Raw genomic sequence first — 17363 nt, 5'->3', positions numbered from 1 at the left:
TTGGGGTGCATATGGCCCTTCTCTTCACTACGTCTGTATCTTTGGGGTAAATACCCAGTAGTGCAATTGCTGGATCATAGGGTAGCTCAATTTTTAACTTTTTAAGGGACCTCCACACTGTTTTCCAGAGTGGCTGTACCAACTTGCATTCCCACCAACAATGTAGGAGGGATCCCCTTTCTCCACATCCTTTCCAGCAATTGTTGTTTCTTGCCTTGTCCATTTTTGCCATTCTAACTGGTGTAAGGTGGTATCTCAAGGTGGTTTTGATTTTAATTTCCCTGATGGCTAATGATGTTCAACATTTTTTCATGTGTCTCTTAGCCATTTGTATGTCATCATTAGAGAAGTGTCTGTTCATATCTTCTGCCCATTTTATGATTTGTTTGTTTCTCGTGTATTGAGTTTGAGAAGTTCTTTGTAGATCTTGGATACCAGTCCTTTAACTGTAGTGTCATTTGCAAATATATTCTCCCATTCCTTGGGCTGCCTCTTAGTTTTTTTGGCTGTTTCCTTGGCTGTGCAGAAGCTTTTTATCTTGATGTAGTCCCACAATTTCATTTTATCTTTTCTTTCTCTTGCCTTTGGAGATGTGTCATGAAAAAGGTTGCTTTGGCCGATGTTTAGAGGTTGCTGCCTATGTTTTCCTCTAGGATTTTGATGGATTCCTGTCTCACATCGAGGTCTTTCATCCATTTGGAGTTTATCTTTGTGTATGGTGTGAGAGAGTGGTCAAGTTTCATTCTTTTGCATGTAGCTGTCCAATTTTCCCAGCACCATTTATTGAAGAGACTGTCTTTTTCCCACTGGATGTTTTTTCCTGCTTTATCAAAGATTAGTTGCCCAAAGAGCCAAGGGTCCATTTCTGGGTTCTCTATTCTGTTCCATTGGTCTATGTGTCTGTTTTTGTGCCAGTACCATGCTGTCTTTGTGATCACAGCTTTGTAGTACAGCTCGAAATCCGGCATTGTGATGCCCCCAGCTTTGTTTTTCCTTTTCAACAGTTCCTTGGTGATTCAGGGCCTTTTCTGTTTCCATACAAATTTAAGGACTATTTGTTCCAGTTCTTTGAAAAATGTCATCGGTATTTTGATCAGGATAGCATTGAAAGTGTAGATTGCTCTGGGTAGCATGGACATTTTAACTATGTTAATTCTTCTGATCCATGAGCATGAAATATTTTTCCATCTTTTTGTGTCTTTCTCAAATGTCTTTCAAGAGTGATTTATAGTTTCTAGAATATAGGTCCTTTACGTCTCTGGTTAAGTTAATTCCAAGGTAACGTATGGTTTTTGGTGCTATTGTAAATGGGATGGATTCCCTAATTTCTCTCTCTTCAGTCTCAAATTTCTTGTATAGAAATGCAACTGATTTCTGAGCATTGATTTTGTATCCTGCCACATTACTGAATTGCTCTATAACTTCTAATAGTTTGGGAGTGGATTCTTTTGGGTTTTCCACACAGAGTATCATGTCATCTGCGAAGAGAGACATTTTGACTTCTTTGCTGATTTGGATACCCTTTATCCCTTTTTGCTGTCTGATTGCTGTTGCAAGGACTTCTAGTACTATGTTGAATAATAGTGGTGAGAATGGGCATCCTTGTCGTGTTCCTGATCTTAAGGGAAAGGCTTCCAGCTTTTCCTCATTGAGAATGATATTTGCTGTAGGCTTTTCATAGATGGTTTTTATGAGATTGAGGAATGTACCCTTTATCCCTACACTCTGAAGGGTTTTAAACAGGAAAGGATGCTGTATTTTGTCAAATGTGTTTTCTGCATCTATTGAGAGAATCACATGATTTTTGAATTTTTCTTTCTGGATGAAATCTAGGACACTGATAGATTTGCAAATGTTGAACCACCCTTGCATCCCAGGGATGAATCCCACTTGGTCTTGATGGATAGTCCTTTTAATGTACTGTTGGATCCTATTAGCTAGGATCTTGTTGAGAATTTTGGCGTCCATATTCATGAGGGATATCGGTTTGTAATTCTCCTTTTTGATGGGGTCTTTGCCTGGTTTGGGGATCAAGGTAATACTGGCCTCATAGAATGAGTTTGGTAGTTTTCCTTCTGTTTCTATTTTTTGTTTTTTGTTTTGTTTTTTTTTTTAAATAATATTTTTTTATTATATTATGTTAGTTACCATACAGTACATCCCTGGTGTTTGATGTAAAGTTCAATGATTCATTAGTTGTGTATAACACCCAGTGCACCATGCAATATGTGCCCTCCTTACTACCCATCACCAGCCTATCCCATTCCCCCACCCCCCTCCCCTCTGAAGTCCTCAGTTTGTTTCTCAGAGTCCATAGTCTCTCATGCTTCATTCCCCCTTCTGATTACCCCCCCTTTCTTTATCCCTTTCTTCTCCTACCTATCTTCCTAGTTCTTATGTTCTATAGATGAGAGAAACCGTATTATAATTGTCTTTGTCTGCTTGACTTATTTCACTTAGCATTATCTCCTCCAGTGTCATCTATTTTTTGAAACAGCTTCAGGAGAATAGGTATTATTTCTTCTTTGAATGTTTGGTAGAATTCCCCGGGGAATCTGTCAGGCCCTGGACTCTTGCTTTTAGGGAGGTTTTTTTCACTACTTCAATCTCTTCATAATTAATTGGTCTGTTTAAATAATCAATTTCTTCCTGTTTCAGTCTTGGTAGTTTATAGGTTTCCAGGAAGGCTTCCATTTCTTCCAGGTTGTTTAATTTATTGGCATGAAGCTGTTGATAAAAGTTTCTAATGATCCTTCCTATTTCCTTGGTGTTGGTTGTGATCTCTCCCTTTCATTCATAATTCTATTAATTTGGGTCCTTTCTCTATCCTTTTGAATAAATCTGGCCAGTGGCTTATCGATCTTATTTATTCTTTCAAAGAACCAGCTTCTAGTTCTATTGATCTGCTCTACTATGCTCCTGGTTTCTAATTCATTGATCTCTGCTCTCATCTTGATCACCTGCCTTCTCATACATGGGTTAGGCCTGTTCTTCTGTTCCAGCTCCAGCTTCTTGAGGTAAGAATATAAAAACTGCATTTTAGATTTTTCTATTCTTTTGAGTGAGGCTTGGATGGCTATGTATTTTCCCCTTAGGACCGCCTTTGCAGTGTCCCATAGGTTTTGGAATGATGTGTTTTCATTTTCATTCATCTCCAAAAATTGTTTAAACTGATTTTTAATTTCCTGGTTTACCCAATCATTCTTGAGCAGGGTGGTTCTTAGTTTCCAAGTGTTCAAGTTTCTTCCAAATTTTTCCTTGTGATTGAATCCCAGTTTCAAAGCCCTGTGGTCTGAGAATATGCAGGGAATAATCTCAGTCTTTTGGTATCGGTTGAGACCTGTTTTGTGACCCAATATATGGTCTATTCTGGAGAAAGTTCCATGGGCATTCGAAAAGAATGAGTATTCTGTTGTTCTGGTGTGTAGTGTTCTATATATATCTATGAGGTCCATCTGGTCCAGTATATTATTCAAAGCTCTTGTTTCTTTGTTGATTTTCTGCTTAGGCGATCTGTCTATTGCTGAGAGTGGAGTGTTGAGGTCCCCCACTATTAACGTATCATTATCTATTTGTCTCTTTATTCTGGTTAAGAGTTGGCTTGTGTATCTAGCTGCTCCCCTGTTGGGAACATAGATATTTATAATTGTCATATCCACTTGTTGGATACAACCTTTAAGAATAATATAGTGTCCTTCTGTATCTCTAACAACAGTCTTTAGTTTAAAATCTAATCTGTCTGATATGAGAATTGCTACCCCAGCTTTCTTTTGAGGTCCATTGGCATGAAAAATGGTTTTCCAACCCTTCACTTTCAGTCTGGATGTATCTTTAGGTTCAAAATGAGTCTCTTGTAGACAGCAAATGGATGGGTCATGTCTTTTTATCCAATCTGCAACCCTATTGCATTTATGGGAGTATTTAGGCCATTCACATTGAGAGTGATTATTGAGAATTATGATTTTAATGATGTCATGTTGCCTGTGAAGTCTTTTTTTCTACAGATTGTGACTTTCTGCTCTGTATCACTCTTGGGGTTTTTACTTTTATAGAACCCCCCTTAATATTTCTTGTAGGGCTGGTTTGGTGGTCACATATTCTTTCAGTTTCTGCCAGTCTTGGAAGGTCCTCGTCTCTCCATCAATTCTGAATGACAGCCTTGCTGGATAAAGGATTCTTGGCTGCATGTTCTTCTCAGTTAGAGCTTTGAAAATACCTTGCCAACCCTTCCTGGCCTGCCAGGTCTCTGTAGACAGGTCTGACGTCATTCTGATATTTCTCCCTCTGTACATGAGAGTTTTCTTCCCCCTGGCTGCTTTCAAGACTGTATCCTTGGATCTAATATTTGCGAATTGCACTATTACGTGACGTGGTGTAGGTCTGCTCTCATTGATCTTGGGAGGGATCCTCTCTGCCTCTTGGACACGAATGCTTGTTTACTTTGCCAAATTAGGGAAGTTCTCAGCTACAATTTGTTCAAATATCTCTTCTAGACCTCTCTCTTTCTCCACCCCCTCAGGGATGCTGATGATTCTGACACTGGAACGTTTCATTGAGTCAGTAATCTCCCGTAATCTACATTCTTGAGATTGGATTTTTTTGAGCCAAGTTTCTGTTTTAACTTTCTCTTCTACCATCCCATCCTCCAATTCACTAATTCGTTCTTCTGCCTCATTTACCCTGGCTGTCAGAGCGTCAGTTTAGACTGCATTTGATTCATAGCATTCTTAATTTCTGCCAGATTCACTCTCATTTCCACCCTTAGAGAATCTCTATTCTCGTTAATATTTTCATTAATATATTTTTCAAGCCTACACATCATCTTGACCATTGTTACTCTGAACTCCATTTCTGACAATTTGGTTATGTCTATATCCATCAGTTCTGTGGCAGAGGCCACAGACTCATTATCTTTTCTTTGCTGGGGGAATTTCTCCTCCTTGTCATTCTGATGAGGAGAGGTTGTGGGGATACCCAGAGCCCAAATTATTGACCAGGACCCAGCCAGTGTGCACTTGTTTTATAGGGACCTTAGGGATGTGGGCTTCTTGATTTTTCAGCCTGCCTTCTGGGGGAGGGGCCTGCCACGCTGATAGTCAGGCAACCCTGTTTGGGTAGAGTCGCCCTGTCCCCTGCAAGGGGGGATGGGGATGGGCACAATATGAACTAGTATTTCCGGGCTTTTGTTCTCTGGCAGCTTTCCGTGGCAGTTTTCTGTGACTCTTTTGAGAGTCAGAGCAGCAGTGGCCGAATCCTAGCCTCTGTCTCAGAACAGAGAGATCGCAGTCCGCTCTCCACTGAGCTCTCCCAGCCACTTTAACTCTGTTTCTGTTGGTGCTGCTAAAAACCCCGTAGCGTCCCGGGTTGTGCGTCCCACAGCTGCTCTCCCAGCCCTCACTTCCAGGGCTGGCACGTCTCTGTCCTTTGTGCTTCTAACACCGCCAGCCGCCCTGGTTCCCGTACGTGCTCCTGAGCTCCCTGTTTCAGTGTGGTTCGCACGTTCTCTGGAGCACCAGTTTTCAGACTGGTCACGCGCGCTCCCAGGCTCACGGTCTCAGTCTGCTCTCTCGTGGGTGCCAGTCTGCGAGTCCGGCCTGCTCCCCAACACATGTGGCTACTGCTTCCCAGCGCCCTAGCACGGTGGCTCCCTCCCCCTTCTGTTTATCTTCCAATATCTGTGCACGGAGTCATGGCTTCCTGTTTTGTACCTCGATATTCAGCTCTGGAGATGTTCATTTGTAGAGATCCAGGTGTATCTTCCTGTATCTCAGGCTGATTCCGTGGGTGTTCAGGATGGTCTGGTACCTATCCAGCTCGACTCAGGGGACCCGCTGAGAAAGGCGTCCCCTACTCCTCCACCATCTTTTCTCCTCCTTGCAGAAAGTGGTCACTTTTCTGTTTGTAGAGTTTCTGCTACTCTTTTCTTTGTTCTCCAGTTGCGTTCATAGGTATTCAGAATGGTTTGGTAGCTCTCTAGCTGAATTCCTGGACCAGACGAATTTTAGGTCTCCTGCTCCTCCGCCATCTTGGAATCGGAACCTTGAATAATAGTCCTTTATCAGGTATCTTTTTTGCAAATATTTTCTCCCAGTCTGTGGCTTGTCTTCCTTGGTCTATTTTTAATAATTCACTTTGAATTGAAAATATGCTTGGCATTGTATCTAACCAATAAATGTTCTCACATCTATATACACCTAAGAGAAAATGTTTAACTGTTAGAGTACAGTCATTTCTGAAGCTAAAAAACATATGCTTTTAGTCTATAGAAGTAGTCACTCACATACAAAAAAACAAAGAAACAAATGAAAGCTATGCCTATCCATAACAAAGAGTTTGGGAACCTCAGCCAGAGTCAATATTTTAGAAATCTAGCTAGAATTTTTTTTTAAATGCTCAAGAGAAAATTGAAGAAACTGACTCTCATGGACCAGACAGGTCAGGAATCAGCTTACCTCAGCAAGACTGAAAATTCAGAGGTTGATTTCTAGCCCTCCCCTCAATATTGCTGCAATCATCATCTTATCACCCACGCCACCTACCCTTCACAATCTCTTCCTTTCTTACCACTACCAGGGGAATCATTCCTTTGGGGTCTAGAATCCATTCACTGAACTGGTCCTGCAGGGCCTGCTTCCGTGTATTGGCCACCTGGACTTTGACTTCTTTTATGCATTGTCTTTGTTCTCGTTTCTGTTTAATACTCTCCTTCATCTTGCTTATTCTAAAGGATGTTGAAATAAAAGACATTAAGTTAAGGCCATTGAATTTGGGGCGCCTGGGTGGCTCAGTCGTTAAGCAGCTACCTGCAACCCAGGTCATGATCCCAGAGTCCTGGGATTGAGCCCTGCGCTGGGCTTCCTGCTCAGTGGGGAGCCTGCTTCTCCCTCTCCCTCTGCCTGCTGCTTCCCCTACTTGTGTTCTCCCTCTCTGTCAAATTAAAAAAAAAAAAAGTTCATTGAATTTCATTCAGATTGTTCAAATGACAGAAAAGAATAATCCAGAGCCTCATTTAAACTTTGTTCCTATCTTTAAAAAATAAATAAATAATAGAGGAGCCTGGTTGGCTCAGTCAGTTAAGCCCCTGACTCTTCATTTCAGCTCAGGTGGTGATCTCAGGGTCATGAGATCAGGCCTGTGGGGGGTTCCATGATCAGTATGGAGTCTGCTCGAGATTCTCTCTCCCTCACCCCTTCCCCTCCTGTTTGTGCTCTCTCTCTCTCAAATAAATAAATAAATCTTAAAAATAGGAGCACCTGGGTGGCTCAGTCATTAAGCATCTGCCTTCAGCTGGGGTCATGATCCCAGAGTTCTGGGATCGAGCCCCACATCGGGCTCCCTGCTCAGTGGGAAGCCTGCTTCTCCCTCTCCCACTCCCCCTGCTTGTGTTCTCTCTCTCTCACTGCCTCTCTCTCTGTCAAATAAATAAATAAAATCTTTAAAAAATAAAAAATAAATAAAAAAATAAAAATAAATTTTATTCCTGTTTTTACTCCATGAGATCTTCCTTTTTTTAAAAAAAGAATTTACTTATTTTTTTGAGACAGAAAGAGAGAGAGAGCATAGACGGAGAGGGAGAAGGACAAGCAGACTCCCTGCTGAGCACACAGCCTGATTCCAGGCTCCATCCCAGGACCCTGTGATCCTGACCTGAGCCGAAGGGAGATGCTTAACCGACTAAGCCACCCAGGCGGTCCCCCATGAGATCTTCCTTGATTTAGGCCTGAGGTGACCCTTCTTCCCCACAGCACTTACTGAATTTGGCTTAATCATAGGCTGTGTTCTAGTATTATTTGACTTTTTATAGAGGTGGGCCTTATTTTACCCAACAAAATACCATACATGGGAAGTACTAAAAATAGTCCTAGAAGCTGCCACATATACGTAAAAGCAAAGCCGAATGCACTCAGGCCTTACAGTGATGGGGTTCTCTCTTCTCTGGATGCAGAAATCATCTGGAAAGATTCTAATTCCAAGTCTAGAGTGGAAGCCTAGAAGCTGCATTTATAACCAGCATCTTAGGTAATTCCGATGCCTCAGACCAAACTTTTGATTTCTGTCTAGGGATATATATTTCCTTTAAACATCTAGAGTCAAACACTTAAAGACAGGCTCAAACGTAATAGTTATCTGTATATTCAGATAGAGCTATATCACCCAGGTTGCAAATGGAGAAGTATCATGATTTTAATTGTTCCCATATTCGTCATCCTTATTACGACTTCAAAAGCCCTGAACTGGTTTTGATTGAAACACCAAAATGACTCAGAATAATCAAAATAGCTGCTGGTTTCAAATACAGTTTGTTTGAAGCAGGTCTTCATCTTTCAAAGTAAAATGACTAAGGCGATCTGACAGATTTGGAAATGCAAAAGACTTTTCACTAGGGACTAATAAATTGGATACCTCTAATAATCCAGAAGAATCCATCAAATCTGTCATTTCTTTATTATGCCCGTATAAGGCCTTCAAAATTCTCGAGGTAAATAGGCCTTCAAAAATAAACTTTGAAGCTTGAAAATAAAAACAGGCTTAATAGTACAGAAGGACCTGTTTCTGAGCTGCTGGAAGATTAATTAGTGTTTTAAAGGAAGTGCTAAGTTTCTCTGATGCAAATGAAAGGAGCCAAACCTCTACACTGATCTCAGTTCCACCTGTCTCTTCTCTGCTGGCTCTCCTGTCCTTCCACCACTCTTTCTCCCTCTGCCGCTTTACCTATCTCTTCCTCTCCTTCTCTGTCTCTCCTTCTTTCCCCTCTTTCTTCTTTCTATACAGCATTCTCCCCAATTTCTATCTTCATTCTTAAAAACTTTAAAAGTTTTTTTAAAAAAGATTTTATTCATTTATTTGACAGAGAGAAAGACAGCCAGCGAAAGAGGGAACGCAAACAGGGGAAGTGGGAGAGGAAGAAGCAGGCTTCCCAGTGGAGGAGCCTGATGTGGGGCTCGATCCCAGGACCCTGGGATCACGCCCTGAGCTGAAGGCAGACGCTTAACAACTGAGCCACCCAGGTGCCCTCCATCTTCATTCTTGCATGACTTTCTATTCTTTGTATCTTTCTTCTAGATCTTTCTTCTAGCCTTTTCTCATTATTCATTCAAACACACACTTACTCACTAAGTCAATCATTTATTCATTTGTTGTGCAAACATTTCGTGGGCACCTGCTATGGATGCTGCCATTATAAAGCTTAGGGTCCATTGCAGAAAAAGAAAAGTAAATAATATTGCATAATAAGTACTGGGTATGTCCAAATTCTCATGTGTACCAATCACTGAAATACAAAAATGAACAAAACTGGGTTTCTATCATGTTTCTGCCTAAAATTACTTTTTCCCTCTCTTTGTTTCACTAGATCCTCCACATACTTTAGGTCTCTGCTCAGACATCATTTCCTCCCTCTTATTAATACAGAAACAAAACCTAGTTTGTATTTCAGGGCCACTGTACAAAAGACTCCAAATATAATCCAGATGGATTTTTAATTGATTATGTAACTCATTCAGGGAGTGAATAAAATTTCACTTCTATGGTCTGCATTATCTCATGAGGTTATATATGTACCTCAATCAACAGAACTTTATAGCATCCAAAATTCTTAACTTTGCATAATGTAGGGTAGACATAAACTACAAGCAGATTCTAAGTATGAATTCACATTTGAAATGTGGTAAAACGCAAAAATAGTCACAAATTCTTCCCATTCCTGTGCACATGTCCATTTGTAGGCAATGTGATTTGCAGCTTCTCCCATTAAGAGACAGAATCTATTTCTGCATCCTTTGTGTCTGGCTGTGGCCAAGTGACTTGTTTTGGCTAATGGGCCATTAGCAAACATGATGCAACCCAAAATTGAAAAATGTTATCAATTATATCATAACAAAACTGGAAAAAAAAGAAAATGTTTGAACATTGGGGCTAGCCCTTTTTTATTGAACTTAGAAGCCCTTCCACCACCACCTTGGAAATGGGCCTGTACTAGTCTGCTGCATGATGATCCAGTTACCTCCATTACTTTTGTAAACAGCCAACATATTACTGCAACGTATTAGTGAGTCCAATTGATACCACGTGGAACGGAGATGAACCATACACCCAGCCCAAAGTTATCAACTCACAAAATTGTGTGCAAATAAATTATTATTGATTTAAGCCACCAAGTTTCGAGGCATTTTGTTATGTAGCAAAAGCTAAATAAGAAAGGTTTCCCCATCTTAATAAGCATTTTGAGATGTTTTAAAGAAAAGCACAGTACAAATCTAACTGATTAAAAAATAGAAGTAGGTGCACCTGGGTGGCTCAGTCGTCTAAGCATCCGACTTCTGATTTTGGCTCAGGTCATAATCTCAGGGTTGTGAGATCGAGCTCCATGCTCAGCTTAAGATTCTCTCTTCCTCTCCTTCTGCCCCTCCCCCCGCAAAAATTAGAAGTAAAAATGTTCCCTAGCCTAGTTATGACAATGCAAATTCTATCCATTCATTCAAGCAGTACAAGGAACATCTCCCTCTTATAGCAACATTTGCCTAAATTATATTAAAACTGAATGTTGTATTTCATCAAAACCAGTTCTAACCAGCTTATGTGGAGAACTGACCATAAACTTGGAGTGACCCCAGTATACAATTAACTGGACCTAACTGAAGACTCTTTTTGGACTGCTGAACAATAGGACTTGTTTAAATCAATCATGTACAAACCTATGGATTCATTCTGTCCTATACAGTATGGTAGTTTTCAGTTGTTATAAGTATAAACATTATAAATCTCCCTTCCTAACACTTTTTAAAACTCCTGAATTTTCCCCCTCTGCAAGCTAGCCAGTGAATTCTTCACTGCTGTATATTGCCTTGCCTGGCAAGTTAATAAATTCAGTTTTTGTTTGTTTTTAAGTTCTGGTGACCTTAGTTTCAGAAAGCTAAACTGGACTTCTTGCCATTCCTGGAGGATGTCCATATTATTATCTGTGATGAGTATTCCTATAAAAATCCATATACAACATGTGTCTACTTAAATATTATATTTACTTAATTCTAATATTTTGTATATTCATATATATCTTATTATGAAATGAATAATGAAAGGTGTAATGATTTAAGAAAGGTGTTTCTTGATGAAAGGTGTAATGACTTAAGAAAAATCTAAGTTACTGATTAATCAATGATATTTGAACAGATGAATAATTAGGCCTATTTAGAATTTTAAAAAGTGATGAAAAATATTTATCATAGCTTCCGCATTAGATACTGATAATTAATTCCACAGATTTCAAAATTAAATACTCAATTACCCCAAATTAAGACATATTTTATTATAATCATATGTATCTAAAGACAAAAACAAAAAAGCAAAACACACACACATGCACAAGAAAACTTTCATCATGAAAGCAAAAACAGGATTAGAATAAGTTAGTTAATTCATTTAACAAATATTTATGGAGCATTACTTACACAACAGAGCATTAGATACTAGAGATGTGAAGATGAATATGACTGACAGTTCCTGCTTCCATTATAGCAGGGAAACAACCATTAAAATTCTGATCAATGCAGTAAAAAAGAAACACAGGATGCAACGAGAGAGCATAAAAGGGAACAATTTCACAGTGAAGTGGTATGTGAGCTAAACTGAAAAGTATTGGTGGGATAAAATAAATAGGAAGGAGAAGAATGATACAGAGGGAATGGCATATGACAAGACCTTGATGTGGAAAGAAGTATAATATGTTTGAAGAATTGAAAGTAATCCTATGTGCCTGGAGTATAGAATGTGAGAAGAAGAGAGGCAGCAGCAAAGTATGTTAGGGATGAGGAAGGTCATACAAGGAAAGTCTTATAGGCCTAGTTAGGGATTTTAGTCTTTATCCTAAGAGTAAATGGATACCATTGAAAAGTTCCACACTGGGGAAAAACATGGTAAGATTAACTTTTTTTTAATACTCTATGTAGAAAACCCAAAAAACCTGCCCAAATAATTGCTAGAACTGGTACAGAAATTCAGCAAAGTTGCAGGATATTTCAATGCACAGAAGTCTGCTGAATACCTGTACACCAGTAATGAAGCAGTAGAAAGAAAACTCAAGGAATTAATCCCATTTACAGTTGCATCAACCCATAAGATAACTAATAATAAGCCTAACCAAAGAGGTAAAAGATCTGTACTCTGAGAACTATAGAACACTTATGAAAGAAATTGAAGAAGACACACCAAAAAATGGAAAAACATTTCATGCTCATGGATTGGAAGAACAAATATTGTTAAAATGTCTATACTACCCAAAGCAATTTACACATTCAACGCAATCCCTATCAAAATAACACCAGTATTTTTCACAGAGCTGGAACACACAATCCTAAAATTTGTATGGAACCAGAAAAGACCCCAAATAGCCAAAGGAATATTGGAAAAGAAAACCAAAGCTGGAGACTATGGGCTCTAGGAAATGAATTGAGGGCTTCGGGGGTGGGGGGGAGTGGGATAGGCCAGTGATGGGTATTAAGGAGGGCACGTATTGCATGGAGCACTGGGTGTTATACGCCAACAACGAATCATGGAACACTACATCAAAAACTAATGATATACTGTATGGTGACTAATATAACATAATAAAAAATTTAAATTAAAAAAGAAGAAAGAAAGAACGAACGAAAGAAAGAAAGAAAGAAAGAGAGAAAGAAAGAAAGAAAGAAAGAAAAAGAAAACCAAAGCTGGAGGCATCACAATTGGACTTCAAGTTCTATTACAAAGCTGTAATGAACAAAACAGTACATTACTGGCACAAAAACAGACACGCAGAATAGAGAACCCAGAAATAGACCTTCAACTCTATGGTCAACCATCTTTGACAAAGCAGGAAAGAATATCCAATGGAAAAAAAGACAGTCTCTTCAACAAATGGTGTTGGGAAAATTGGACACCCACATGCAGAAGAATGAAACTGGACCACTTCCTTACACCATACACAAAAATAAATTCAAAATGGATGAAAGACCTAAATGTGAGAAAGGAATCCATCAAAATCCTATAGGAGGACACAGGCAGCAACCTCTGTGACCTCGGTCACAGCAACTTCTTACTAGATATATCTCCGGGGGCAAGAGAAACAAAAGCAAAAATGAATTATTGGGACTTCATCAGTACAAAAAGCTTCTGCACAGCAAAGGGAACAATCAACAAAACCAAAAGGCAACCTTCACATTGGGAGAAGATATTTGTAAATGCCTTATCAGATAAAGGGCTAGTATCCAAAATCTATAAGGAAATCATCAAACTCAATGCCCAAAAAATAAAAATTCAGTTAAGAAATGAGAAGATTAGGGGCGCCTGGGTGGCTCAGTCGTTAAGTGTCTGCCTTCGGCTCAGGGAGTGATCCCGGGGTCCTGGGATCAAGCCCCACATTGGGATCCTCTGCTGGGAGCCTGTTTCTTCCTCTCCCACTCCCCCTGCCTGTGTTCCCTCTCTCTCTGACTGTCTCTCTCTCTGTCAAATAAATAAATAAAATGTTTTTTAAAAAAAGAAAAAGAAAAGAAATGAGACTAAGAAACATGGAGAACATTGTGACCTCAATAAGTGACATTTATTGAAGAGAGCCTGGAATGAAAGCCTGATAGAACAGAATGATAAGTGTGTTGGAAGTGGGGAAAAAGTATATGGACACCTGCTTTGATAAATTTAGCTGTTTTGCTTATATTTCTTCAACTCGAGTGTGTAAGTTCCTCATGACAAGAACCAAATTTTGTATTTTTTCCCTATACGGTATGGCTCAACACTGAGCACGTGGTAGTTATGCAACAAATACTAACTGAGTGAAAACTCAATAAATCTAAATTATTAGTTAATTTATCTAACAAATATTTGTTGATGTTTGTTAGATAACAAATATTATCATGCCAAGCACTGTGCTCAGTGTTGGAAACATAAATACGATGGAAAAATAGTCCTTCTCTTCAAAGAGATTATGGGGAGGTAAATCAACAATTACATTATAATGTGCTAAAGTTGACATGAACCTATAGGTCCTTCAGGAATATAGAGAAAGAGTACCCAATCCAAAGCAGATATGACAGAAGGTATCCCAGAGGAAGTGATACTTGGACTGACTCTTTCTTTCTTTCTTTCTTTCTTTCTTTCTTTCTTTCTTTCTTTCTTTCTTTCTTTCTTTCTTTCTTTCTTTCTTTCTTCTAATGTATTTATTTGGGGGGGGCAGGGCAAGCACAGGGGTGGGGGAAGGGTGGGGCAGAGAAAGCCCTAAGCAGTCTCCATGCTGGGTGGTTAGCTGGATCTCACAATCCTGATCAGGACCTGAGCCAAAACCAAGAGTCTGACCTTCAACAGACTGCACCACCCAGGCACCCAGTTACTTGGGCTGATTCTTTTTTTTTTTAATGTTTTTTTATTATATTATGTTAGTCACCATACAGTACATCCGTGGTTTCTGATGTGAAGTTCGATGATTCATTAGTTGCGTATAACACCCAGTGCACCACGCTATACGTGCCCTCCTTACTACCCATCACCAGTCTATCCCATTCCCCCATCCCCCTCCCCTCTGAAACCCTCAGTTTGTTTCTCACAGTCCATAGTCTCTCATGTTTCATTCCCCCTTCTGATTACCCCCCCTTTCTTGATCCCTTTCTTCCCCTACCGATCTTCCTAGTTCTTATGTTCCATAGATGAGAGAAATCATATGATAATTGTCTTTCTCTGCTTGACTTATTTCATTTAGCATTATCTCCTCCAGTGCCATCCATGTTGCAGCAAATGTTGAGAACTCGTTCTTTCTGATACCTGAGTAATATTCCATTGTATATATGGACCACAACTTCTTAATCCAGTCATCTGTTGAAGGGCATCTCGGCTCCTTCCATGATTTAGCTATTGTGGACAATGCTGCTATGAACATTGGGGTGCATATGGCCCTTCTCTTCACTACATCTGTATCTTTGGGGTAAATACCCAGTAGTGCAATTGCTGGCTCATAGGGTAGCTCAATTTTTAACTTTTTAAGGGACCTCCACAGTGTTTTCCAGAGCGGCTGTACCAACTTGCATTCCCACCAACAATGTAGGATTGCAATTGTTGTTTCTTGCCTTGTCAATTTTTGCCATTCTAACTGGTGTAAGGTGGTATCTTGAGGTGGTTTTGATTTGAATTTCCCTGATGGCTAATGATGTTGAACATATTTTCATGAGTCTGTTAGCCATCTGTATGTCATCATTGGAAAAGTGTCTGTTCATATCTTCTGCCCATTTTTTGATTTGTTTGTTTCTCGCATACTGAGTTTGAGAAGTTCTTTGTAGATCTTGGATACCAGTCTTTTATCTGTAGCATCATTTGCAAATATATTCTCCCATTCCGTGGGCTGCCTCTTAGTTTTTTTTGACTGTTTCCTTGGCTGTGCAGAAGGTTTTTATCTTGATGAAGTCCCACAAGTTCATTTTATCTTCTCTTTCTCTTGCCTTTGGAGATGTGTCATGGAAAAGGTTGCTTTGGCTGATGTCGTAGAGGTTGCTGCCTATGTTCTCCTCTAGGATTTTGATGGATTCCTGTCTCACATCGAGGTCTTTCATCCATTTGGAGTTTATCTTTGTGTATGGTGTGAGAGAGTGGTCAAGTTTCATTCTTTTGCATGTAGCTGTCCAATTTTCCCAGCACCATTTATTGAAGAGACTGTCTTTTTTCCACCGGATGTTTTTTCCTGCTTTATCAAAGATTAGTTGACTTGGGCTGATTCTTAAAGCACAGGAAAAATTGTCCAGCAAGAAAGGAGGGGAATGATGTTCTAGACAGAGAAAGCTGGCGCTCTGGATTAGAGGAGAGGGCATCTGGCTAGTGCTTTTGATTGGTTGATATGTAAGAGATAATAAAATTGACGTGCATAAAGAATGCAGCCTATCTAGCCCAGATGAGCAAAGTCAGGGCTTGATGGTCTGAGTTCAATATCACTACATGCTGGGTACATCAGATCTAGTGCCTGCAAGCTTTGAAGCCGACCTTAATAGTGAAGATTTCTGTTTCCAAATGAGGTAGTTGAATTCCAATTGAAACACCTTCCTGGAAGAGTATGAGCAAGGCAGAGGGCATTTCCCACCAGGTATTTCCCACTGGAGTCCTGGAAAGCATCTGTTTTGATGGTATAGGACTGAGGTAGGGCAGAGGACATAAAAACCAGTGTAGTAGCCCATAAGGTCTTCAGTCTGTTCTCGTCTATAAACAGAAAAAATCCTATTTTCTTCTGAGGATAACAGTTACTAGATAGTTTAAAATAAATCAATAGTTTTATCTGGCAAATCCTAGCAATTTCTGGACATCTTGGACAGTCTTACTCCAGGACCACCACACCTTGTCAGGCATTATATCAGATATCCAGCCCCAGGTGCACTGAATTTGACTCAGAACCTTCACCTCAGTCTTTTTAACATTAGGAATGTCCTATGCCACTGAAGCAGGACCACAGACTCATTCAACATCAAGTTGTAGGGTGTGTGTATTTGTAGGATATCAGGATAACATCCAAGAAGAACATTATTTCTCAGTCCATAAGTACTTCAATTTCTAAGTACTTAATAATGGTATATATACATATGCAACAAAGTGTGGTTTTTAGGTGGGTATGAAACTAGCCCATGTATATACATTATTATTATGCTTCGTGTTGAACAAAAGTAGAACCCGTTTGATGAAATCCTACCCTACGCCATTGGGTAGAATAGTCATTCAAACACTATTAAAAAATTATTTTCCTTATCTAGCCACTCACTTTTGGCATAACATGTTTTACTGGATTGATAAACTATGATATTCAATACAAATTGACAAATTGATTGATATTAATCATAACACCTGTGGGAGAAGCACCTATGGGATTTCCTAGCATAATATAAGCACTAGGGTTTGGCTCACTAAAGAGGTGACAGCTGGTGTGGAGTATGAGCAGACAGACATCTGTCTAGGAAGTCACTGTCTCCTGGCAACTGAAGAAGATCTGTATCAAGGATGAAACATTCCCTTACTCTTGCCAAGTCCCAGTGGCTGGTGTATTGTAAGCATAAGTTAGACATTTGGGGGTTTGTTTGTTTTATCACGAAAAATTATATTTAAAAGGCTAAAAATACGGGGCGCCTGGGTGGCGCAGTCGTTGAGCATCTGCCTTTGGCTCAGGGTGTGATCCCAGTGTTCTGGGATCGAGCCCCACATCAGGCTCCTCTGCTGGAGGCCTGCTTCTTCCTCTCCCACTCCCCCTGCCTGTGTTCTCTCTCGCTGTCTGTCTGTCTCTGTCAAATGAATAAATAAAATCTTTTAAAAAAAAGGCTAAAAATAAGAAAAGTCATAAAAGATGATAAAACTAAAACTCACCTATTATAGCC

At 39.7% G+C, this 17363-nt stretch overlaps 1 protein-coding gene across 1 annotated transcript in view; it reads right to left on the bottom strand.

Moving 5' to 3' along the window:
* EFCAB5 (EF-hand calcium binding domain 5) overlaps positions 1 to 17363 on the bottom strand; it is a 167692-nt gene that overhangs the window by 102412 nt on the left and 47917 nt on the right. The window contains exon 5 of the mRNA XM_045773605.2: positions 6565 to 6721. Within this exon, the coding sequence (XP_045629561.2) occupies positions 6565 to 6721 (157 nt within the window). The remainder of the gene's footprint in view (positions 1 to 6564; positions 6722 to 17363) is intronic.

Source organism: Ursus americanus, chromosome 23 (assembly GCF_024610735.1).
Source record: "Ursus americanus isolate L20-20 chromosome 23, mUrsAme1.1.p, whole genome shotgun sequence".
Taxonomy (NCBI): domain Eukaryota; kingdom Metazoa; phylum Chordata; class Mammalia; order Carnivora; family Ursidae; genus Ursus; species Ursus americanus.
This window is presented reverse-complemented; position numbering and strand designations above follow the sequence as displayed.